Source organism: Canis lupus, chromosome 3, assembly GCF_048164855.1.
Source record: "Canis lupus baileyi chromosome 3, mCanLup2.hap1, whole genome shotgun sequence".
Classification (NCBI taxonomy): Eukaryota; Metazoa; Chordata; class Mammalia; order Carnivora; family Canidae; genus Canis; species Canis lupus.
Window position 1 is genome coordinate 49306745 of NC_132840.1, and position 27184 is coordinate 49333928.

Below are 27184 nucleotides of genomic sequence, written 5' to 3' on the forward strand. Positions count from 1 at the left end.
CAATCCTAAAGCTAACAATGCAAGTCATTTCTACATCGGATGACCCATCTCTAATAGGATGGTATCAGTATTCGGTATCAAATGTCCTTTATAAAGTGAAAAACTACAGAATGGCTTGTTTTGTATTATATGCTTGCAAATTTGCTTGCCAATTTTATATAATAGGAGACTCAATTGATAAAATTACATTCTCATTAAGTAATATTTATGCAATATATAAATAAAATACTAATTTAAGATACACTTATCAACTTCTCTTCAATCTCTAAGGAAAAATAATCAAGCTTCAAAGTTTAAGAATATTAAAAATTATGATAATTAACATTGCATAATTAATTAATACAATTAACATTACCACAGAACACACTGATCATTTAAAAAGGTATAGCCAAGTGCTTTTAAAGGCCTGTGCAGTAAGAAATGGCATGAGCTTACCCGATTCTCATCATAAATAATTTGGACAATACTGCGGTGTTTCTGTTCCACGGGAGGAGGGGACACAGGCTTCTCAGGCTCAGGAGGTTTAGCTGCTTCTTCTTCAAGCTGTTGCTAAGAGACCCAGAAAGAAAGAGTCAGGCAACGGATGCAGTCACCCCTCCCGGTAATTAATTGCCAGAGATAACACACGCTACTGAGTAATTCTATGGGGTAATCTTCTGATCTACTAGGGTCTAATGGATCAAGAGTTCCAACAAATCCAATCAGATTTATTTTGATTAAGAACTAAATAACAATCATTAGATGGAGAAATCCTTTTACATTTTAATTCTGACAAATTTAAAAGCAAAATAATAAGAGAAGCTAAAAATATCAAGGTTACCCCATAGACGTTCATAACAATGACCTTTTGTTGCACAGGAAAAACACTTTTATATGTTATAGACACAGTATGCACTAATGTTTGGTAGGGAAAACATGGTAGCACAGCGTTTACAGACTAATCTTCAACTCAGAACAGCACTATGTTCAGCCCTCCAGCCAACTTTTATATTTTGCACTCAAGAGGCACTGGCAAAACTACAACTTTGTGTACAATTACAAAAGAGAATGCTAGCTATCTGCATTACTCTGCCTGGGTTTGAGACTTAGGGTCAACCTTTACAAGTAGTGGGATCCTAGGATCCTTTCTAGGTCTTACTATAATCCTGAACAAGTATATAAACCACTCATATGTAAAGTAGAGCCAACCTAAGGATAAAATTCCTCCAGAAAGAAACTTCAAGGACCACCTCCACCTTGGAACTCAAAGTACTTTTGCAGGCTGCAACTGTATAAGCAAAGGACAGGTATTTGGAGTTGTGAAGTCATTTCTATGGGACTGAGTTCTTCAATCATTCCCTTTCTTTCCTTTGCTCAGAGGGCCTTCTTTTAGGATCCTTGCTTAGTAGGTATAGAAAAAGGAACAAACAAGCTTCCAAAAATCATACTTTATTCTAAGTATCAGACAAAATCATTTTAACAGAAAGACTAAAAACAAAAACAAAAGATACACATTTTCTTTACTTATTTGTTCTTTTACATAACTTTACAATAATTTTGCAAATTTGAAGAACTAGGTGGAATTTTTATTAAAATTGTATAAAACATATGCAATTATATGTCAATTGTGTTCACATTATTAAAATTATTTATACTGTGTTTCTATGCATCTATGGTATATTTCCTTATTTGCTCAAGCTGCCCTTTATATTCCGCAACAAAATTTGTAGCTCCTGTACATCTCATAATGGTCATACAGCATATTTTGTTATTTTTAATTATAATGGGTTACACATTACTGAGCATTTACTATATGCCACATACTATACAATACATTCGTTATCACAACTCATACAACCATCACATAATTTAGTTATGTTATCAGCAATATTACTGCTATTTCATGAGTGAAAAAAGTAAAGAAAGAAGAAAGACCAGATCTAACTAACTCAGCAGAATCAGACATGGAGATTTAAAAGAATTGTCAGGCATGTTATTATAAATTTAATATGATTCAATAAATAAACGATGGCTGAGCTTTTTTTAAAATCAAGGTAGGGATCCCTGGTGGCACAGCGGCTTGGCGCCTGCCTTTGGCCCAGGGCGCGATCCTGGAGACCCAGGATCGAATCCCACATCGGGCTCCTGGTGCATGGAGCCTGCTTCTCCCTCTGCCTGTGTCTCTGCCTCTCTCTCTCTCTCTCTCTCTCTCTCTCTCTCTCTGACTATCATAAATAAATAAATAAATAAAAATTAAAAAAAAAAGGTTTAAAAAAAAATCAAGGTAATATTCTTTACATGATGAGATTTTTAAAATTAGCCTAATAAACATTAAAGCAATAAAAACATAATTGTAATTGAAGATATATTTGACAGATTAGATGTAACTGAAAAGAGAAATGTAAACTGAAAAACAGAAATGAAGAAACTGCCAACAATGGAGCCCAAAGCAGCAACAACTGGGAAAGAAAAAATCCATGAAGAGACAAAGACAAGAGTGTAAGATGTTACATCTAACAGGAATTTCAGAAGATAACAAAGAAACTATAGAAAAGGATTTTGCTTTAAAAAAAAAAAAAATAGGTTAGAATTTTCCAGAACTGATTAAAGACTCTAATACATTCAAGAAGCCCAATGAATCTTAAGCCAGACAGATTTAAAAACAAAAACCCATCCCTAATACATCATACTGAAAACAACAGCACACAAAGATACTGAAGTTAGCCAGATAGAAAATTCAGACTATCCACAAAAGAATAAAAATTAGACTAAGGGTTGATGTCTTAACAGTAGAAGCCAGAAGACAGTGTGCTGAGACAAAAGAACCACATAACAAAATACCTTTCAATAAGCAGACACAAATACAAGACATTTAAGTCACAACCACCAAACAAATACTGAATTCGCAAATGACCGGATCCCTGCTATAGGAAATTCCAAAGGACGTTCCTCAAGCAGAAACATGTACCCCCAAATGGAAGATCTGTGTTGCACTAAGGAATGATGAGCAAATACGAATGACAAATTTGTGGATAAACCTAAATAATGTGTTTGGCACTAAAATAAAACAAGAACTAAAAATATGACAAAAGGAGCAGAAAAGTTTTGAGAGAAAAGAGAAATTGAGAAGTTCTGTGTCCTCATACTTCTCAAGAAGATGGTTAAGATACTAATTAGTTTTTGGCTTAAAGTTACATAGGCTGATAAATCTGAGAGGGAGCCACAATAAACAAAAACAATAAAATAGAAAGTAGAAGAAAATGTAGTAAAACAAATAATCAATCCAAGGTAAGGACTGGAAAAAACAAACAAGAATACCAAATTCAGCAAAAAAAGACAGGATAAACAGTATAAAATAGAAAAAAGTAATAGAAATATAACCAATCATCATAATCAGGTTAAAGAACTAAATTATCTGCAGAAAGACAGGTTGTCAAATTGCATAAAAAGCAAAACTCAGGGATCCCTGGGTGGCTCAGCGGTTTAGCACCTGCCTTTGGCCCAGGGCGTGATCCTGGAGTCCGGGGATCGAGTCCCACATCGGGCTCCCGGTATGGAGCCTGCATCTTCCTCCTCCTGTGTCTCTGCCTCTCTTTCTATGTCTATCATAAATAAATAAATAAATCTTAAAAAAAAAAGAACCTCAGCAATATACCTATATAAGAGATATACCTTAAATACCAAAGCACAGAAAGTAAAGAGAAAGGAGGGGCCCCAAGTGGCTTAGTTGGACAAACATCTGACTCTTGATTTCAGCTCAGGTCTTGATCTCAAGGTTGTGAGTTCAAGCCCCTCACTGGGCTCCAAGCTGGGTGTGCAGTGCAGCCTACTTAAAAAAAAAAAAAAAAAAATCCCAACATTTTGGGGTGCCTGGGTGATTTAGCCGGCTAAGTATCCGACTCTTGATTTCAGCTCAGGTCATGATCTCAGGGTTGTGAGATCAAGTTCACATTGGACTCTGCATTGGTTGTGGAGCCTGCTTGGGATTCTCTTTCTCCCTCTGCCCTCTGCCTCAAAAAAAGGAAAAATGGAGGAAAGAAAGTTAAGGGAAGAAAAAAGATAAACTAACCAATAGCAACCAAAAGAATGCCAATCTAATTACATCAGTATCAGGCAGAACAGATTTTATGGTAAAAAGCATTACAAAAGATAGAATGTCATTACTTTATAATAAAAGTTTTCACTGGTCAGGAAAATAACAACTATAAACATGCATACAACTAAAACAAGAGCCTAAAAATACAGAGGATAAAAACTGACAACTGGAAGAAAATATCTGCAAATCATCTATCTTGTAAGGGGTGAGTACTCAAAATATACAAAGAACTCACACAACCCAACAGCAAAAAACCTGATTAAAAAAATGGGAAGAGGATCTAAATAGACATTTTTCCAAAGAAGACATCCAGATGGCCAGCAGGTATATGAAAAGATGCTCAATGTCACCAATCATCAAGGAATTGCAAATCAAAATCGCGATGAGGTATTGCCTCACACCTGTCAGTATGGCTAGCGTCAAAAAGACAGAGATAACAAGTGTTGGTGAGAATGTAGAAAAAAGAAAATCCTTGTGCACTGTTGATGGGAATGTAAGTTGATGCAGCTACTATGGAAAACAGTATGGTGGTACATCAAAAAATTAAAAAATGAAAATGTAGTTGTGTACACACAGAACATTATTCAGCCATTTAAAAAAATGAAATCTTATCATTTGTAACAACACTGATAAACTCTGAAGCATTTCACTTATACTACGTGAAATAAGTCAGAGAAAGGCAAATACTGTATAATCTCACTTATAGGTACGATCTAAAAGAAAACCAAGCTCACAGAACAGATTGGTGGTTGCCAGAGACTGGACAGGGGGTGGAGGTGGGGGTAATTGGGTAAAGAGAATCATAAGGTAAAAACTTCCAATTATAAAATTAAAAAGCCACAGGAATATAATGCATAGTATGGCAACTATAGTCAATAATATTGTACTGCGTATACGAGAGTTGCGAAGAGTAGATTTTAAAAGGTCTCATCACAAGGAAACAAATTCTTTTAACTATGTACGGTGACAGATGTTAACTCCACTTAGTGTGGTGAGCATTTTGCAATAATACCAATATCAAATCATTACTTTGTGTACCTGAAAAAACATTATGTTGTATATTTTTATAATGCTGTATATTTGTCAATTTTATCTCAATTTTTTAAAAACTCAGAACTACTAGGGACAAATCCCAAATCATAGTGGTAATATGAGAAGTTACAAAAAAAAATGAGATAAGACATAAATTTTAAGTACAGAATTTACATTCTTCTCAAGTATGACCAAAGTATTTTTATAAAAACTGATCATAAGGGGCGCCTGGGTGGCTCCGTGGTTGAGCATCTATCTGCCTTTGGCTCAGGTCATGATCCCTGGGTCCTGGGCTTGAGTCCTACATCGGGCTCCCTACAGGGAGCCTACTTCTCCCTCTGCCTGTGTCTCTGCCTCTCTTTCTGTGTCTCTCATGAATAAATAAATCTTAAAAAAAAAAAAAAAAAAAAAGCATAATCTAAGGCCACAAAGGGAAGTGGCCTTCTACCATCAATATGAAGCCAAAATTCAAGTACCAAAAATTTCAAAAGACTGAGTACTAAAGACCACACTCTGGCCACAATAAAATTAGAAATCAAATAGCCAAAAGTAATCAAGAAAAAAATTATATACCTAAAAACTTGAAAACACTTTTAATTAATACAGGGGTCAAAAAAGAAACCATAATGGATAATAATAAGTATTGCAAATTAAAACTTACTAAAACTAGTACATGGAGAGAAGAAAAAAAGGGGGGAAAAAAGGCTGAAGAAATTAATGTTATAAAGTTATAAAAAGAGGGCAGCCCGGGTGGCTCAGCGGTTTAGCACCACCTTCAGCCCAGGGCCTGATCCTGGAAACCCGGGATCGAGTACCACCTCGGCTCCTTACATGGAGCCTGCTTCTCCCTCTGCCTGTGTCTCTGCCTCCCTCCCTCCCTCCCTCCCTCCCTCCCTCCCTTTCTCTCTCTCTCTCTCTGTCTCTATCTCTCATGAATAAATAAATAAAACCTTAAAAAAAAAAAAGTTACAAAATAGCAGAATAAAACCAAAGAAAGGAAATGAGAAGCAGAAACTTAGGATATAGAATATATAATTATATTCCAAAATATAAAGAGAAAAATTATATTCAAAAGAAATAGAACTTAGTTTTTTTAAGTTGAATTTTAAAAATCTTCACATACACAAAATACCAGTCAGATCCAGCTGATTTTACCAAGTTCTACCAAACACTCAGAGAACAAACGATTATTATCTTCCTCAAACTATTACAGACTTTAGAAATGTTATGACATTAGCATCATGTGTTACCAAACCAGACAACAACACAAAAAAAGAAAATTACAGGTTGATCACGCTCACAAGTAAAAACTTACAAAAATCCCAAAGTAAATATTAACAAAGCAAGTCTAGCAATTTATAAAAAAAATAGATAATATATCATTACTTACTAAGGTTAAATCTAGAAATCCACAGGTTATTTAACACCAGAAAAAAAATTAGTGTCATTGATTATATTAATATATTAAAGGGCAAAAATTATATGATCAGTAAATTTAGGCAGAAAAGCATTTGATAAAACTCAACATCTCTTTATGATTAAAACTCTTACTTATTAGCACACTAGAATGGAAGAGTTCTTTCCCAAACTGAGAAAGGATGTCTACAAAAACAGACACCATAATCAGTGTTAAAAAGGAGAAGTATTCCTTTAAAAGCAGAAAAGACCAAGAATAATCACTTTCAACCTTCTATTGCAGTCCTAATCAGAGAATAAAGTAAGGAAAAGTAACAAAAAGGTTTAAGGACTGAAAAAAAAAAAAAAAAAAAAAAAAAAGAAAAGAAAAGAAAAGAAAAGAAAAAAGAAAGAAAACTGGCTTAAAAAAAAAAAAAACAAAACTATTGATATGATCATTACCTATAAAGAAAACCCAAAACAATCTACAAATAAGAAATTAGCATTAAAAGGATAATTTAGGGACATTGCTGGTCTACATTAAAAAAAAAAAAATCAAAAGCAACAGAAAATGTAATTTTTAAAAAGATATTAACAAGAGCATCAAAAACATAAAGTGGAGTTTAATTAACTGCAAGGCATATAGATTATTTATGAACAGAAAGAAATAAAACATGATAGACTTCATAAATAAATGGACAGATATACCACATTCATGGATTGGAAGACTCAATGTCATCAGGATTTCATCCTTCCCAAACTGATGTCTATATTTTATAGGATTCCAATAAAAATTCCAGAAAGATGTTTTAGAGAATCAAAAAATTTGGTTCTAAAAGTTACATGAGAGGGTAAGAAAATTGTAAATAGCTAAAACATGCCTGTAGAAGTACGGCTTACCTTACTGGAAAAGAATTCTTATTATAAAGTGGTAGCATTTAGGAGAATAGTATTGTATTTCTGCATGAATACCCCAAAAAGGGCAATAAATAAAAACACAAAACCCAGAAATCAATAGGTATATAGATGCAAATTTGAATTATATTAGAGCTAAAACTGTAGAACAGTTGGAAAAGGATGAACTTTGCAATTAATTATCCATAGGGGGCACCTAGGTGGCTCAGTGGTTGAGTGACTGCCTTTGGCTCAAGTTGTAATCCCAGGATCCTGGGATTGAGTCCCGCATCACCTGCTTCTCCCTCTGCCTATATCTCTGCCTCTGTGTCTCTCATGAATAAATAAATAATCTTTTAAAAAAATTATCCATAGGTTAAAAAAATGAATGTGTCCCCTACCTTGAGGCAGAGACATCAAAGAATCAATTTCTGGTGGATTAAGAATAATGTTAAGAAGGGCACCTGGGTGGCTCAGTGGTTGAGCGTCTGCCTTTGGATCAGGTCATGATCCCCGGGACCTGGAATTGAGTCCCGCACTGGGCTCCCTGTGGGGAGCCTACTTCTTCCTCTGCCTATGTCTCTGCCTCTCTCTGTGTCTCTCATGAATAAATAAATAAAATCTTAAAAAAAAAAAAAAAAAGAATAATGTAAGAAACAAAACTATGAATCTTTCATTTTCTTTTCTAAGATTTTATTTATTTAGAGAGAGAGCACACAGGAGCAGGAAGAGGGGCTCCAGCTGAGCTCAGAGTCTGATGCAGGGCTCATTCTCACAACCCTGAGATCGTGACCTGAACTGAAATCAAGAGTCAGATGCCATGAGCTCCTTGCTCAGTGGGGACTCTGCTTCTCCCTCTGCCCCTCATTCCACTTGTGCTAAGTAAATAAATAAGATCTTTAAAAAAACAAAAAGTCAGATGCCCAGCTGACTGAGCTACCCAGGCACCCCAAAACTATGAAGCTTTTAAAAGGAAAATATAATCAACTATTTTAATGATCCCAGGGTTGTCTCGTATAAGATCTAAACAAATTCTGTTGACCAAATAACAAATTTAGGCTCAAAGACCTAAATCTAAGAGTTAAAACAATAAAATTTACAGAAGAAAACAAAGGAATAGGGATGCCTGGGTGGCTCAGCGGTTGAGCATCTGCCTTCAGCTCAGGGCATGATCCCGGAATCAGGGATCAGGGATCAGGTCCCATATCAGGCTCCTTACAGGGAGCCTGGCTTCTCCCTCTGCCTGTGTCTCTGCCTCTCTGTGTGTCATCAATCAATCTTTAAAAAAAAACAACATAGGAATAAATCTTTGTGGCCTTAGATTATGCAATAGTTTCTCGGATATGACACCAAAATCTCAAGTAATGAAAGAATATAAACCGTGCTTCATCACTATTAAAAACTTTTGGCCCTGGTGTGATTCAGTCCTACACGGCTGTTCTCTATAACGGGAGTCTTTTCTCTCAGGCTGCCCTCTCTCCCACACAAGACTCCTACCCCACAGAAGATTCAGTGGACTATAGGAAATGAGCCCCATGAGGCCCCAGAAATATCTTTTCAGCTGTGAGGCCAACAAAGGTCAAAGAGTATCAGTGTAAAGTGGATAATGATGAAAATGAGCACCAGTTACCTTTAAGAATGGTCAGTCTGGGGACTGATGCCAAAGATAAATTGCATACTGTTAAAGCAGAGGCAATGAATTATAAAGGCAGTCCAACTTAAGTTAACATTGGCAATTTTGAAAACATCTGTATAGCAATGGTTTCCCTTGGGGGCTTTGAAATAACACCACCTGTGATCTAAATGTGGTTCAGGCCCTGTACATGTGGACAGCACCTAGCAGCTGTGGTGGAGAATGAAAAGTCAGAAGGTAAAGGTGTGAAACTCCACAGCATATCTGGAAAGTGATCGTCCCCTGTGACAGCAAGTTTCCACATTAAAAAAAGTGAAACTAGGGGGATCCCTGGGTGGCTCAGCGGTTTGGCGCCTGCCTTTGGCCCAGGGCGCGATTCTGGGGTCCCAGGATCAAGTCCCGCATCGGGCTCCCGGCATGGAGCCTGCTTCTCCTTCTGCCTGTGTCTCTGCCTTTCTCTCTCTCTCTGTGTCTATCATAAATAAATAAATCTTAAAAAAAAAAAAAGTGAAACTGGCTGATAAGGATGAGGAAGCTGAGAAAAAAGCTCCAGTAAAGAAACTGATCCTCAATACTCCAGCCAAAAAGGCACACACACACACAGTCACACACACTCACACACATCAAACCAGAATGGAAAAGACTCAAAACCATTAATTCCAAGATCAAAAGGTCACAAATCATTATTTTAAAGAGGGGGGGGAGGAGGAGGGGGGGGAAGGGGGGAGGAGAAGGGGAAGGGGGGGAGGAGGAGGAGGAGGAGGAGGAGAAGAAGAAAAAGAAGAAGAAAGAAGAAGAAGAAGAAGAAGAAGAAGAAGAAGAAGAAGAAGAAGAAGAAGAAGAGTCCTAAAACAGCAAACATATCTATTTCTGTAGAAGACATTAAAGCAAAAATGCAAGCAAGTCTAGAAAAAGCACGCTGAACGGTCCTGGTAAATTAAGCCCAAAGATGGGGAGAGGAAAAAGAGAGACAAATATAGTCCATACTGAAAATCAACAATCTAGACGAAAGTCTTCTATTTTAATTTCAATCCCTGTTCCTGGTTTGCCACCCACCCACACCCCCCTTCCAGGCTGGAAGCAATCTCTCTTCTGATTTCCCAAAGCACTTTCATCTGACTGCTGTGATCCAGTGAACCTTATACTTTGCTCTGTTATTTGTGCATATGACTCACCTCTTTGATCATGTTTTAATTACCTTTGTATCACCCTAGTTGCTCAATAAATACTTACATGAATCAAGAGGGGAAAAAACCTTTTGTACACAAATGGGTACTATCAGGAAAGTAAAAAGACAACTCACAGAATGAGAGAAAATATCTGCAAATCACATGTCTGAGTGTCCAGAATACATAAAGAACTCTTACTATTCAGCCTTAAAAAGACAAATAATCCAGCTAAAAAATGAGGCCAGAATCTGGATATTTCTGTAAAGAAAAGATACAAAAGGCCAACAAGCACATGAAAAGACATTCACCTTTAAACATTAGGGAAATTAAAATCAAAATCACAATGAGATTCTGCTTCACATTTACTAGTATGGCTATCAAAAAAAAAAAAATGTTGACAAAGAAATACAGAAAGTGGAACCCTTCCTCACACACTGCTGGTGGAGTGTAAAATGGTGCAGCCACTATGGTCAACATTATCACAGTTTCGCCGGGACACCTGCACCCCAATGTTTATAGCAGCAATGTCCACAATAGCCAAACTGTGGAAGGAGCCTCGGTGTCCATCAAAAGATGAATGGATAAAGATGTGGTATATGTATACAATGGAATATTACTCAGCCATTAGAAACGACAAATACCCACCATTTGCCTTGACGTGGAGGGACCTGGAGGGTATTATGCTGAGTGAAATAAGTCAATCGGAAAAGGACAAACATATATGGTCTCATTCATTTGGGGAATATAAAAATTAGTGAAAGGGAATAAAGGGAAAAAAAAGAGAGAAAATGAGTGAAAATATCAGTGAGGGTAACAAAGCATGAGAGACACCTAACTCTGGGAAATGAACAAGGGTTAGTGGAAGGGGAGGTGGGTAGACGGTTGGGGTGACTGGGTGATGGGCACTGAGGGGGGCACTTGGTGGGTTGAGCACTGGGTGTTATGCTATATGTTGGTAAATTAAACTAAAAAAAAAAAAAACACATTATGTAACACACACACACAAAAAAAAACATTATCACAGTTTCTCAAAAATTTAAACACAGATTTACCATACAACCCAGCAATTTCACTCCTAGGTATATATCCAAGAGAACTGAAAAAAATATGGCCACATAAAAAGACTAGTACATGAATATCATAGCATAGCAGCATTTCTCATAACAAACAAAAACAGCCAAAAAGTGAACACAACCCAAATGCTTATCACCTGATGATTGAACAATACACAGAATATCCATGAAGCAGAATTTTATTCAGCCATAAAAGGGAGTGAAGTGCTGATGTAAGATATAATATGGGTGAATCTTAAAAATGTGCTAAATGAAAGAAGCAAGACACAAAAAGTCACATATTATATGATTCTATTTACCTGAAACGTCCAGATAAAAATCTACATAGATACAGAACAGACTAGTGGCTGCCAGGGACCAGGGAGAGAGGGAATAGAGAGTAATTGCTAACAGATTTATGGTTTCTTTTTGAAGTGATAAAAATGTTCTGGAATTACATAGTGGTGATAGTTGCACAACTTTATGAATATATTAAAAGCCATGAAAATTGTATACTTTCAAAGGATGAATATTATTGTATGTGAATTTTTAATTTGAATACATATATATTTTTTAAAAATCCTCCCTCCTCTCATCCCCAAAAAGCAAAATTACAAGCCACAAATTAGGAGATATCTGCCTTACACATAACTGACAAGAGATTTTAGGAAATAGTAAAATTAAGAAAATGGCAAAATAACAAACCACAGTAGGAACACCAATAACCCATAAATAAACGAAAATAAGCTCTCATTCCTAAAAAAGGAAATGCAAATTAAAACCTCAGTGAGAGCTATTTCACATCCAGTTGAAAAAAAAATTATCAGGTGAAGATGAGCATATGCACAAACCAGAACTTTTACATGTTGCCAGTAGGAATGTAAAATGGTACTGCCATTTTAGCAAATATGGTATCATCTAACACCCTCAAAGATGTGCATACTCTCAAGTCAAGCAATGCCATTCCTGTGCATGTACCCTAGAAAATCTGTTTACACTTGAACCAAAAAACAGCACCCTTGTATGAAACAGCAACAAACAATAAACAACCCATCCAGTAAGATCAAAAATAGAATGGACAAACAAGTTTTGCTATCTATAAAATCAGACAATACAGCAGGGGAAATGAGTGGATGCAGCTAAGGAAACTAAGAGCCAAAAAAAAAAAAAAAAAAAAACAACAAGTAAAAGAATATACAATGCATGATTCTATTTACATCAAGTTGAAAAACCAGGGAAATTTGACATTATCTTCTTTAGAAAAACATACGTTCTTAGAATATCAATAAAATACCAGTGAAATCAGACACTTACTTGTTTCTTTTTCAGTTTAAGGATCTGCTGTTCTACTTTTGCAATTTCTCGATCTACACGATCCATACTCTGTATTAACTCTTCCTTTGAAAGTTTTGAAGGTGAAGCATTTTGATCATCTCCACATGGTTGCCCAGAGATTGGAGAGGATGGAGCTTCATGTTTGCCTCCAAATGCTGGATCCTTTAGAGGAGAAAATCAATAATTTATTCCTCACTAATAGCCAGTATATGTCAAGATTCTAACTGAAGTAGTCCATTTTAAAACATAGCAGAGATATATATGCTATGTCTCTGATATCCAATAGTAGCAATTCTCATACATGCACACAACACGACATGCCCCACTGATGTTTATACCAGTTTCATAGTGCAGATATATCATTCACTATTTTGAATATCCTAAAAGCTATATAGAACGAGGTGGCTAAAGCAGCCAAACAGCTTTAGTGTAACACCAGTGAGACTATAAGGTATATCTGGGGAAATAATAATGCAACCATGACAAAGGAAGATATCAATTTCTTAACCAGTTCCTTACAATGGTTCTTCCAAAGGTCTGAACTGGTTGGCTAGGAAAATTATGAACTCCATGTAAAATCTGCATGCCCACCCAACTTAACAGCCATGATATGGCCAAGAGTTCCTAACAAAAAGTTTTCAGGCTTTCCAAGGGCCAATAATCAGATACAGTAATGACCTAGGAACTTCTGTCGCTACTATCACCTAGGCCTGTCCCTTTAAGGGCAACTAAGCCTGCCACACTATGGCATATATAAGATCTCTTAAGCCAAATAGGTCATCCATTCCACCTCCAAATTCCTAGAGAATTACAGCAGAATGAAACCACCCCCCACCCAAAATCTACCACCCTACCAAAACACACACACACAGTCTATTAATTTCCAGTCTAAGGTGAAGATATAAGCAATACTGTAAAGCAGATGAATTTTCGATTAAGGTACTAGTTTTCTTCAGGCTATGAGAAGCTTAGAGTGAGCATAGTTCAGAGGACCATTGAGCCCTAAATATATTAAATAACAACTAAGTAACTGAGAAATCAGTAGTTCTAGCCAAGAACGCACATAACTATACCTGGATACTTGTTCCAAAATACCTTGAAACAGAGATTTCAGCTAAAATGTGTATTCCTGAAAAATCTCGTATTCTGTAACAGTATATGCTAAATATAAGACTTCTAGGGATAAGAGGATTATGGCTATTACTTAAAACCTGTACAACTGTGTAAGTAGAGCATTAACAAAAACAGTAACAATTCTAATAGAGTAATTCTAATAGTTGAAGCTTCGGTATCATTTACAATCAGCCTACAGTCAATCTTTGCTAGCTTTACACCCAGTTGTCCATGCTTCTGTTGTTAAGATGCAAATCCTTGAAATCATTTGCTTCCAGTAGAAAACAGTATTTTTCATCAAAATAAAAAATCCAGTTAATCAAAATTTAAAAATCCAAAAATCCAAGGATACAACATCTTTATCAACTTTTAAAAACAAAAAAAAAAACAGGAGATAAGATCTTTACAATTTCTTTTTGACACTTGAATCTCCACTAGTTAGCTTAATCAGTGAAAAGCAGAGCAGTTCTTGAATGCACTAATTTCCAAATCTTCTTAAGGTCCTTCAGACATCATGAAGGCTACTTCTTTTGATTATGAGAGACAGCTTGATCCTGAGAGCTTTAAAATATTAATATGCAGGAAAAAAATCACTTATGAACCACCACCAAGACTTCCATGTCACATGAATACATTCTCCTACCATATGCATATGAGTTTATTTGTGTTATAGAACATCTGTAATAGCAAAACAGATTATATTTCAATTCTGCAGATTTTGAAAATGCTCCTCAGGTGATCTGATGCATGCCCTAAGAACTATTACAAAGCAATATTTTCCACTGATCTCCATTCTAGTTAATTTATCAAAAAACCAATTCCTTGAATGACAAGCACTAGATAGAGAGGTGAACAAAACAGATATGATGCTCACCCTCGTGGAGTTTATAATCTTGTGTTGGAACACAAGCTATATTAGAAAAGAGATTTCTACCTCATATATCACAATAAAAGCCAAATAACAGCAAATACTTACATAAGATTTATTAGCAAATCACAAGGTGCCTCCAACAAACAAAAAAGGGTATTTATGTATCTTAGGCTCAGAAAAGCCAATAGCAAAAGATATTTAAAAAAAAAAAAAAAGGGGGGGGAACCCCTGGGTGGCTCAGCGGTTTAGCACGTGCCTTCCGCCCAGGGCGTGATCCTGGAGTCCTGGGATCGAGTCCCATGTCAGGCTCCCTGCATGGAGCCTGCTTCTCCCTCTGCCTGTGCCTCTGCCCCTCTCTCTGTGCCTTTCATGAATAAATAAATAAAATCTAAAAAAAAAAAAACACTGACGGATTAAAATAAAGACAATTTTCTATTTATCGAGATAGTAATAACAAATTTAAAAGGCAAATGAAAAAAATCATTTCCAAAATGTGAACTCTACAATTCAATATAAAATCAAAAAATGGGGATCTCTGGGTGGCTCAGCAGTTTAGCACCAGCATTCAGCCCAGGGCACAACCCTAGAAGCCTGGGATGGAGTCCCACATCAGGCTCCCTGCATGGAGCCTGCTTCTCCCTCTGCCTATGTCTCTGCCTCTCTGTGTGTGTGTGTCTCTCATGAATAAATAAAATCTTTTAAAAAATAAAATAAAATAAAAAACATACAAACAGAAAAATGAACAGATTTTTTTTCTCTACTATCAAATGGATGTACTGTGGATGTACTTTGATCCAACATGTCACATTTTAATGAATGAGACTTTAAGATCCCTTTCTGCTAAAATATTCTACAGCTATAAATAACATTTATTGCAATTTTTTCAGCCTTGGAAGAAGACTTTTATTCACTGTATTTTTTTTTTAGGGCTGTAAAACATTTCTTATAAACCCACAGGTTATAATGCATATATTTCACACAGTGAGGCAGGCCTCAAAAATCCCAGAAGTTGAGCTCATTTCTAGTGGATCACAAAAAAGCTTTTCCCCCACCTAATCTATTATTTTGCAAATTTTCAAATTTACCTAAAAGTTAAAAGAATAGCATAGTGAATAAGCATTTATCCTTTATCCTTCACTGGTTAACATTTTGCTATTTTTGCATTCTCTCTATATGCACACACCTACTTTTTTTTTTTTTAAATAAACTGCAGACGTATTCACTATCTTTTACTTTTTTAAGTAGGCTCCTTGTCCAACATGAAGCTTTAACTCCCAAACCTGAGATCAAGACCTGAACTAAGGTCAAGAGTCCAACACTTAACCAACTGAGCAACCCAAGCACCCCTATATTCACTCTATTTTATTTATTTATTGGGCGGGGTAGAAGGGTAGAGGGAAGGGAGAGAATCTTTTTTTTTTTTTTAATTTTTTAAATTTATTTATGATAGTCACAGAGAGAGAGAGAGAGAGAGAGAGAGAGAGAGAGGCAGAGACATAGGCAGAGGGAGAAGCAGGCTCCATGCACCAGGAGCCCGATGTGGGATTCGATCCCGGGTCTCCAGGATCGCTCCCTGAGCCAGAGGCAGGCGCCAAACCGCTGCGCCACCCAGGAATCCCCGAAGGGAGAGAATCTTAAGCAGGCTCCACACTCAGTGTAGAGCCCGACTCAGGGCTTGATCTCATGACCCTGAGATCATGACATGAGCCAAAATCAGGAGTTGAATGCTCAACTGACTGAGCCCTCAGGTGCCCCTATATTCACTATTTTTTTTTAAGACTTTATTTATTTATTCACAAGAGACACAGAGAGAAGGCAGAGACATAGGCAGAGGTAGAAGCAGGCTCCTTGCAGGGAGCCTGATGCGGAACTCGATCCTGGGGCCCCCGGGATCCTGCCTTGAGCCTATCTTTTAAATCACTTTTCATTGCATAAAAACTCGAAGAAAACGTGTGAGTACTTACTTATCTGATCTCATGCTGGAAAAGCCATCAGCCACAAAGGTAAATAAACATTATGGGAAAAAGATTTGCTATCGAAAAGGGGGGAAAGGCAAGGATAGTAAAAGTTTTAACCCTGTACTGTTAAAAGAGTATCAAGGAAATACTTTATTATTTCTAAAACAAGTATTTATTCAGTACCTACTAAGTGCCAGGTACTTCCTAATCTGCATATTTAATGATAAGCAAAATACACAGTTTAAAAAAAAAGATAAACTAAGCAACTATAAAATAAAGGCATAATCCACAAACATGCATTTCACAAAAGTCAAGTAACAATAAACACAAGAAGAGGTATGATCTTAATAGAACCTTCTCATAAATTCACCATACACATTGTTTAAAATGTCACAAAAAATAGTTACATATAAAGTAGTTCTTTCCAACATAATAGAGCTACAGGTCAAACTCTGGAGAGAAACCAAATGTCCATTCAATTGATGAATGGAAAAAGATATGGCATGGAATGCCTGGGTAGCTCAGTAGGGTTAAGTGTCTGCCTTGGGCTCAGGTCATGATCCTGGGGTCCTGGGATCAAGCCCCGTATCAGGCTCCTTACTCAGCGGGAAGTCTGCTCCTCCCTCTCCCTCTGACCTTTCCCCCTGCTCTACTCTGGCTGGCACTCTCTTTCTCTCTCTCTCAAATGAGTACGTTAGAAAATCCTTAAAAAAAAAAAAAAAAAAGAAGAAGAAGATGCGGCATGTATATATAATGGAATATTACTCAGCCATCAAAAAATGAAATCTTGCCATTTGCTTTGGTGTGGATAGAGCTAGAACTTATTACGCTAAGTGAAATAAGTCAGTCAGAGAAAGACAAATACCACAGGTCTGTCCTCATATGTGGAATTTAGGAAAGAAAACAGATGAAAGTATGGGAAGGGGAAAAAGAAAAAAGCAGAGCAGGAAACAAGTCATAAGGGATAATTAAGGATAGAGAACAAACTGAGGGCTGATGGAGCAAGGTGGGTGGGGGATGGGTAGATGGGTAATGGGGATTAAGAAGGGTACTTGTGATGAGCACCTGTTATTGTATATAAGTAACAAATCAGGGAATTCTATTCCAGAAACCAATACTGTACTACATGTTAACTAAAATGTAAATTTAAAAAAAAAAAAACTTCAGGCAATGTTTTTCCTCTGCATTTTCAAGTTTTCCAAAGAAACAATTTTTAAAATTTTTAAATTCGAAAAACATTTAAGTATTTTTTATTTTTAAAATTTTCTCTATAAAAATTACAAGCACAATAATTGCAACTAAATTTAAAGGGATTGTTTTAAATTTAATTTAAATTTAACAAAACTGTAGTTGTCTTGAAAACCACTGACCACATTTTTACAGCCCAGCGAGCCAGTACAAAATGCTTGAGAGTTATTCAATAGCAATTTTTCTTTATAGCAGGCCTCAGATTGTTTTCATTTACCAAAAAGTCAAAAGTACTGACTTTAAAAGTCTGGAGCACTAAGTTTGTGGTTTTCAGTTTTGTTTAACAAAATTTTTACTTTCCCATAGCACTAGCTTTTAGAGCCTGGCATAATCAGACTTTCTATTAGGTGCTGTGCCTGAATATGGCTGAATAAACATTACAGACCGACAACTCCACAGGGGTAAGAGATCAAATATTTACCTTCTTAGCATCTGCAGAAGACCTCAACCCTTCTGGCAGCGTGTGTACTACAGGTAAGACTGCAGCACTAACACGCTGGAAATGGGGATCAGAAACCTGCTCCAGACGTGGTCGCTTGGATTCCAGGGAATCATGATCCACGGGGGAAGGCCCTGGGTGAAACTGTTCATATCCAGTTCTCCTTTCTTGAGGCCTAACACATAAAAAGAAAAGAAACACTTGAAAATTGCAAGATGATGTACAACTTCCTGCTAACATGCCTGGTTGGACTTCGAAATAAATGAGAAAAATCATGCTTATTTTTAAAGTGAATCCCTGCCTCGCTTCCCTACCCTGGAAGAAAAATATATACAAAGTGCTATTAAACGTCTAATTCTAACAGAAAGAAGTTTCTTCAGGGGAGATGGGAGCGGTGGTAGTAAAGGTAATTGCAATTCAAAAGATTTCAATTTGCAGAAAATTTAAAGTTGCTGAGAAATATCCCTAAAATATTATTTCTAAATCTGTGCCATTATAATTGAATTTTGTATGATCTAAACCAGAAAAGTCATCATTTTGTACCAATAATAAAAACAAGCAGGAAAAATAAATCTCCAGCAACTGTAAATGGAAACATAAATGACTTGAATTGTGAGGTATTAAGACTTAAAGACGAGTCTCGAGTGGAAATGTAACACTGCTTTGAAATTCTGACCCCTAAAATACGTATTCTGTCTGGTTTCTGCAAGTATGTAAGTGTCTTGAAAGTCAGGAATCTATCTTTGATTCCTTCACATGATGTACTGGACAGAGTACTGCATGTGGGTGTTCATTAATTTCACTTTCCCTTTCCTACCAAAGTATTTACAGAAGCAACATTTTACTTTGTGGCCAGACTTTAAACAAACGTTTCACAAAACATTTCTCAATGAAAAGGATAACCACTGGGTTTTTAAAATTTTTTTTTAAGTTTTGTTTTTTGAGAGAGAGGCGGGGGGAGGAGGGCAGGGGAGGGTGTGTAGAGAGAGAGGGAGAGACAGAATCCCAAGCAGGTTCCACATCCAGCATGAAACCTGAGGTAGGACTCAATCCCACAACCCCAAGACCATGACCAAAGCCAGAATCAAGAGTCGGCTGCCCAACTGACTGAGCTACCCAGGGTCTCCTTTTTAAAAGAAATGATGAAATAAACCCTCAGGCTTATAAAATTATATTTCATATATATTATATAATAGATATTTAATATGTAACATATATTATATATAATTATATTTTACATACATATTTATTATATATTATTATATTTCAAAAATCTGGAGTGCCTGGGTGGCTGAGTCAGTTAAGCATCTGTCTTCAAAGCTCAGATCATGATCCCAGGGTTCTAGTATCAAGCCCTGCATCAGGCTTCCTGCTCAGGGAGGAATCTGCTTTTCCTTCTCCCTCTGCCTCTCCTCACTGCTTGTACTCTCTCTTTCTCTCTCTCAAATAAATAAATAAAATCTAAAAAAAAAAAAAAAAAATCTGAAATCTCATTCAAGACATAAATCCCATTATCTTACAAGTCACAATGATGTCACAAAAAATAGTAGAGTAGAAAACCTTAGGAAAAAGATAAGGATGGCTGCTTTTGCCACTTGCATTCAATATAGTATTCAGAGTTCTTGTCAGAACATTTGGCAAGAAAAAGAAATAAAAGGCCTTCAAATAAAAATCTGAAAGGAAGATATAAAGTATTTCTACTGAGATGACATGATCTCATATGTAGAAAAATCTAAAGGATCCACCAAAAAAATCTAGAGCCATAAATGAATAAAGCAAAACTGGAGGATACAAATTCAACGCACAAAAAAAAATCAGTTATCTATCTATATATCAGCAATGAACAATCTGAAAATGAAATAAACATTTTATTTATAACAGCATCCAAAAGAATAAAAATTAGGAATAAATTTGAAGAAGGAGGTCCAAAACTTACACACTAAAAACCACAAAACATTGCTGAAGAGATTAAGGAAAACTTAAATAAATACTAAGATATCTCATGCTTATGTACTAAAAGCCTCAGTACCATTAAGATGACAACAGTACTCAAGCTATCTACAGATTCAATGTAATCTCTATCAAAATCCCAGTGGCATTTTTTTGAGAAATACAAAAACCCACTATAAAGTTCATATGGAAATTCAAAGGACCCCAAATAGCCAAAACAATCTGGGAAGAGAAATACAAAGTTAGAAGAACTCATACTTCCCCATTTCAAAACTTACTACAAAGCTACAGTAACCAAGAGTGTAGTACTGACATATGGATAGACATACAGACCAAAGGAATAGAACTGAAAGCCCAGAAATATACCCTCACATCTATCATTAGTTGACTTTTAACAAGTGTGCCAGGACTATTCAATGGGAGGAAAGAACCATCTCTTCAACGTATGGTGCTGGGGAAACTAGATATACTCATGGAAAATAAAGAGGCTGGACCACCTGTAAAAATTAACTCAAAATAGATTTTAGATTTCAAAGGTTAAGACCCAAAACTAAAAAATCCTCAAAAAAAACTTAGGGAGAAATCTTCCTGACCTTGGATCTCACAACGAATTCTTGTATATCATACCAAAAGCCCAGGCAGCAACACCACCACCACCACCAAAATAAAACAGATAAATTGGACTTCATCAACATTTCAAACTTTTTTTTTAACATTTCAAACTTTTATACACAGAGAGTGACAAGAGTGACAAGAAAATCTACAAGAAATGGGAGAAGCTATTTGCAAATCATGAATTTGATAAGATTTTTTTTTAAGATTTTATTTATTTGAGAGAGAGAGAGCGCACATGAATGGGGCGAGGAGCAGAGGGAGAGGGCAAGGCAGACCCCCTGTGAGAGAGGAGTCCAATGTGGGGCTCAATCCCAGGGACCCTGGGATTATGACCTGAGCTGATGCAAGATGCTTAACCGACTGAGCCATCCAGGCCCTGCTCATAAGCTTTTAATATCCAGAATACACGGAATTCCTTCCCACGATGAACAATAAAAAGATAACCCCCTCAAAAAAAAAAAAAAAAAGAAAGAAAGAAAAATGGACAAAGGATTTAATAGACGTTTACCCAAAGATATACAAATGGCCAACAAACATATGAAAAAATGTTCAACATCATTCATCATTATGGGAACACAAATCAAAACCACAATGAGGTACCATTTAATACCCAACAGAGTGGCCTAAATTGTTTAAAAAGGCAGGGTATGGGGGGGGGGGGGCATGGAGAATAACAATTGTTTACAAAGATATGGAAAAATTGGAACCCATGTGCTACCACTAGGAATGTAAAGCTATACAGCCACTCTGGAAAAATTTTGCAGTTCTTCAAAAAGCTAAACATAGAATTACCATATGACACAGCAATTCCACCTGGATATATAAGGCATATATCCTAAAGTACTGAAAACAGGAACTCTGATACAAAGGTATTAAAAATGGACTCAAACAGACACTTGTACACCAAAGTTCAAAGCAACATTATTCACAACAGCCAAAATGAAACAACTCTTGTCAACCAGATAAACAAAATGTGGTATATACATCCAGTGGACAATTATTTTGCCACAAAAAGGAGTAAAGTTCTGACACATGCTACAATATGGATATACCTTAAAAACATTATGCTAAGGGCAGCCCGGGTGGCTCAGCGGTTTAGCACCGCCTTCGGCCCAGAGTGTGATCCTGGAGACCCGGGATCAAGTCCCACGTGGAGTTCCCTGCATGGAGCCTGCTTCTCCCTCTGCCTGTGTCTCTGCCTCTCTCTGTGTGTTTCTCTCATAAATAAAATCTTTAAAAAAAAAAATTTATGCTAAGTGAAATAAGCCAGACACAAAAGGACAATTACTGTAAGACTCCATTTATAGGAAATAATTAGAATAGGCAAATTCATTGAAAATGAAAGTGGATTAGAGGTTACCAGGGACTGGGAGAAGTGGGGGAGGGAAAATTATTGCCTAACGGGAACAGAGTTTTCTCTGGGGTAATGAAAAGTCACGGAAATAGTGGCTTGGTTGCACAACATAAATGCATTTAATGCCACTAAACTGGCGCATTCAAAAATGGTTAAAATGGTAACTTTATGTTACATGTATTTTAACACAATAAAAAAATAACACCACAAATTAATTCTTAGAAACATTATTAATAAAGATTAGCCTAGAAAATAAAGAGATCTGAAATGCTAATACCAAATTTTATATCCGAAGGTTACTACTACTTGAAAGGATGATTTATACTTTTTCACCAGTTAGTCTTTTCCATTCACTCAACTCACTGGACTCTGACTTAATCCCCCATCGTTTCATCGTATTACAAGAGGTCACTCACCAAAGTCAGCAATGACCTCCTAATACTGAAAGCAAAGGAATATTTTTAGACATATCCTGACCTGTCTGCTACTTTTTATCCTTTACTTACTCCTTCCTTCCTGAAACTCTTCCACCTCTTGGTTTCCAGGACACTGTCTTCCCTGCTTGTCATAGTCTAAAGTCTGCTGGGGCATATACAATGGTTCTCCTCAGAGGATCCGAGCACAGATCATTTTAAAGATTATCAGTTTCCAGAGATCCTGAGATTCCTTACATTGTCTTTACTTACACAGACCTACTAGGTAACGAACCTGCACCTCTCCCCCTCTGCTTCTTCCACAGCCGGCCTTCTCTCATTGTGCACACACAAAAAGCTTACAGCTCACCCTCCTTGGACCTTACACTGGACACTGTCCCTCAAGTGTCAATCCCTCCAGGGCTGCAAAGAAACAAACCCTTTTGCAAGCTAACAGTTCCCAAATGTTTGCCTTCAATAAAACTGAAGAACTTAAGTTGCTAAATAACATCTTCATCTTAGAGAAATAAGTGATTTAGGATATATGCCTCATAAGAAATTATTTTTGTGAATAAGATTTCTTGGTACCTTCAACAGGCTAACAAATAAGAATAGAGTACATGCCGCTTTCATTCTGTCAATAAGTAATAATTTGAAAACAGCCCTGTCTATCTCATTAAAGCATGGATGCATTTCCATGAAATTTTACTTGTATTTGATAAATGTTTCTCATTTTCTTAAATGATTGCTTTTTTGATCAATCTTGTAATGACAACCATATTTCAATAAAGAAGTTTTTTAAACAGATCATCTTTTAGAAACAGATACTTTTACATATTTTTGTGGTTAAATAGAAGACCAATAAATAAATAATCAAACAAATCACATTACGATAAATTTTGTGGAAAAAGAATGAACATATGAATTCCAAGGAAAAAAGGAATAAAAAAAAGAAGTTCTGTTAAAGTCAAGTTTGTTCATGCATAGTATCATTTTAAGTGGATGACGGTACCAAACCACTATGGTATTTCAATTCCATCAGGTAATTTTTTAAATGTATTGCTGCAGTTTTGCTTTCAGATGTCAATACTTTCAATATGACAAATTATATTCATCTTTTACGACATATGAAAAATTTTAGTTGTCAACTTAAAAATGTACAATACAGCTTTTCAAAATTCTTTTGAGAAATATCTAAGTAACAAGTTTGAAGACCACTATTTCAAAATCATTTTCCTTTCTCTCTCTCCTTCAGAGACTTCCACCTCATGGTACTTTTAGATGTCAGGGACCCTCTGGGCTCATCTTAAACTTTGGCCCTTCTCATTTTCCACCCTCTCTGGATCACATGTACCCACCTGGATCCTCCCCTGAGGAATGTTAGATACACCTCCACCTGGATGTTTCACAGGTACCTCAAACTTAACTCATACGAAACTCAAGTTGTCTTAACCTTATTGCTCTTCCCTTGATCTTTATCCCAGTGTCATGGCAATGGAACCAAGCTAGAAACCTAAGAATTATCCAGGTCTCCTCTCTCGCCTTTGCCAACTGCTAGGACTTGGTGGCCTCATCTAACAGACTCCAGCCTGTTTCATCTCAAACCTCTTTTCACCGCCCTACCTTATGCCCACATGCTCTCTCTTTCAGGTCTCTCACATGTTCCCTCTGCTTCTAGTCTAACCACCTCAAATTCATCCCCCACAAAACAGCCAGAGCTCATCTATCAGAAACAAGCATCCAGCATGAGGCTAAAGGCCCAGAACCTCAATACAGCACTGATAATCAGGACCACGGCTGGCCTGCAAGAAAACCGTGTGTGCAACTACTCTGGTACACAGGGCTGGACAAATTGCCCAAGCTGGATTTCAGTACTCAGTTGTCCCCTCAACCTATAAAACTTAACTTCAAGTATTACATTGTACCTCTAGTGACTCTGCCTACAAGATTTACCAAAGCCAGAAAGAAGAGCACACCCAGTGCCAAAGGAGAACATAAGGTGGCCAGGATACAGGACAATTAGACAAACACTGAGTACAGAAAGCTCTCTTTCCATCAAGAAATCAGGCTAGGGCACCCGGGTGGTTCTGTCAGTTAAGTGTCTGCCTTCAGCTCAGGTCATGGTCTCAGGGTCCTAGGATCAAGCCCTCTGTGGGGCTCCCAGCTCAGGGGGGAATCTGTTTCTCCCTCTCCCTCTGTACACCCCTACTTGTGCTTTCTAATAAAGAAATAAAATCTAAAAAAAAAAAAAAAAGAAAGAAGAAAAGAAAGAAAAGAAAAGAAAAGAAAAGAAAAGAAAAGAAAAGAAAAGAAAAGAAAAGAAATCAAGCTATTTCCCATTTCAGCTTGCCCATCCTTTTTAGAAGAACACAACTACTCATGGATAAAGAAGTAAGTATATAATTGAACATTTAAAATTTCAAAAACAAATGCAATTTTATATTGGAGTCCTGGAGGAGTTAAGCATGAAATCTTCATTTTAAATGAACACTTCTGCCTTTTAAAAACTAACACCAGTGGAAGGGTACAGCCACTTTGGAAACAGTGTAGTCATTTCTCAAATGGCAAACAGAGAACCATCATATGATAAAGCAATTCTACGCCTAGGCATATTCCCAAGAGAAAGGAAAATCCACAGTCACATAAAAATGAGTGCGTGAATGTTCCTAGCAGCATTATTCATAACAGTCAAAAAGTGAAAACTCAAATATCAACTGATGAATCGATAAATGAGATATAAAAAAATAAACATCAGATTTTCATACTAAAAAAAAAAATCTCTGTAGACTTTTAAACTTAAAAGTTCTTATATTTTACTGATTTCTATGACCTCCTAATATTATCTTTAAATATCTTTAAATGAATTAAAGTTATTAAATGGGTTTTTTACTGTAATATACCTATACCATATTATTTTAATTTTGAAGAAAAGAAAACCCTCATGTAGGGAGAATATGTCATAACGTTCATAGCTATTCAAAAACAGTGGTCCACAAAAATCATTAGGAATTACATCAACTGATTTTATTTATGCCTAGCTATGGAAGGCTATTCTTTGAAACAAAATTTATTTCACCTAAATTTTCAAACATACAAGCACGATTCGGCTTCTTTTGTTGCTCAAGGGAAAAACCAATTATCTGAAGTACAGTGAATCTTTTATAATATATGAAATTACCTCAACTATTCTGCATCTTTTAATCTAAATATCCAAATATTCTACTTATGTGGACTAATTTTTCCAATGAAATCTAGAAAACATGATTGATGATACTGACCCAGAAATGACTCTTATATTTTAAAAGTACTGTTTATAAAAGGATATAGATTTGCTTAACCAAAAAATTCCAGGAATACAGAAGTAGCAAATTGCCCCAAATCCCACCACACCGAAACAATGCCAAAATTAGTTGAATTCCATTCCCAGTCATCACTTTATTTTTATATACAGATGGGTGGATATACAGGCAAAAATAAAGTAACAAAAAGAATCACATACAATATTTTTTAAAGATTATTTTTTTTAAAAGATTTATTTATTTATTTATGATAGGCATAGAGAGAAAGAGAGGCAGAGATTCAGGAGGAGGGAGAAGCAGGCTCCATGCCGGGAGCCTGACGCAGAACTCGATCCCGGGACTCCAGGATCGCGCCCTGGGCCAAAGGCAGGCGCCAAACCGCTGAGCCACCCAGGGATCCCCTGGTTTGTTTTTATACAGGTATTAAGGGAAAAAAATAAAATGAAATAAAGCTTAAAATGGAAGAACTGCTGGACTCCAGGTAAATTCTCCTTCACCATAAGAAATTAGTTCCTAAAATTAGTTCCCCCCCTTAAGGGTAAGAGGAAAACTATGAAAGGCATTAAGATGGGAATTTTTTTTATTAACTTAAAAGAATTCCATGTCAAAAAAAAAAAGAATTCCATGTCAGAAGTACCAAATCACTCCAGGCATACTCTTCAAGTGCATATCTTTAAACATTCTCCCAATACCTTCTATACCTCTAGATTCCATAGTTATATCATTTTTACTTTGTCAAGATTTGCTATTGACATTCAGTTGTAACTCATCTAGGTATCTCAGATGGCCTTTTTACTTAAAGGAATTTGTGGCTTACTACAGTCCTTTTACCATGGCTTCCATTCTTCAGGTGGATTCCAGCACCTAGAAATTCTTCAAGAAGTTTTAGATGATCAGTGCTTTCATGTCTAAGACTGTTTGATTCTTGCTTTTCTCCTTGGACTTAAGTGGCATATAACATTCATAGACCTCAACGTCTTTTTCTCAGAACTTCGTAGATACTGCTCTGCTATCCTCTATCCTTGTAGTCGTTTGAAGCCACTTTTTCCTCCCTATCTAGGATTTCCTTTGCTTCCTGAATTCCTGATTCTTTTACTTACCTTTGAACTTTAATAACTGAACCAGGAAAAAAATAATAATAATAACTGAACCAGGATCTGTCTTGATGTTGATCATTCTGTGCAAGTTTTCCTAGAGCAAGGTATGTCCTATCAAGGTAGAGAGTTCTTCTTTCACTTTACCAAGAAAAAAGTGTTCTTTTAAAATTACATTATTTCCTTTCCTTTACAGGTTCTCTACCTCAGAAACACATGTTCTTATGATTGTTGGATGATTTTAA

At 36.4% G+C, this 27184-nt stretch overlaps 1 protein-coding gene across 21 annotated transcripts in view; it reads right to left on the bottom strand.

Moving 5' to 3' along the window:
- The window catches only part of NCOR1 (nuclear receptor corepressor 1), a 150201-nt gene that overhangs the window by 89648 nt on the left and 33369 nt on the right, over window positions 1-27184 (bottom strand). For all 21 annotated transcript variants that reach the window (XM_072820979.1, XM_072820994.1, XM_072820998.1 and 18 more), the window contains exons 4-6: window positions 18197-18389; window positions 12565-12747; window positions 436-549 (exon numbers count right to left, since the gene is read on the bottom strand). In XM_072820979.1, the coding sequence (XP_072677080.1) occupies window positions 436-549; window positions 12565-12747; window positions 18197-18389 (490 nt within the window). The remainder of the gene's footprint in view (window positions 1-435; window positions 550-12564; window positions 12748-18196; window positions 18390-27184) is intronic.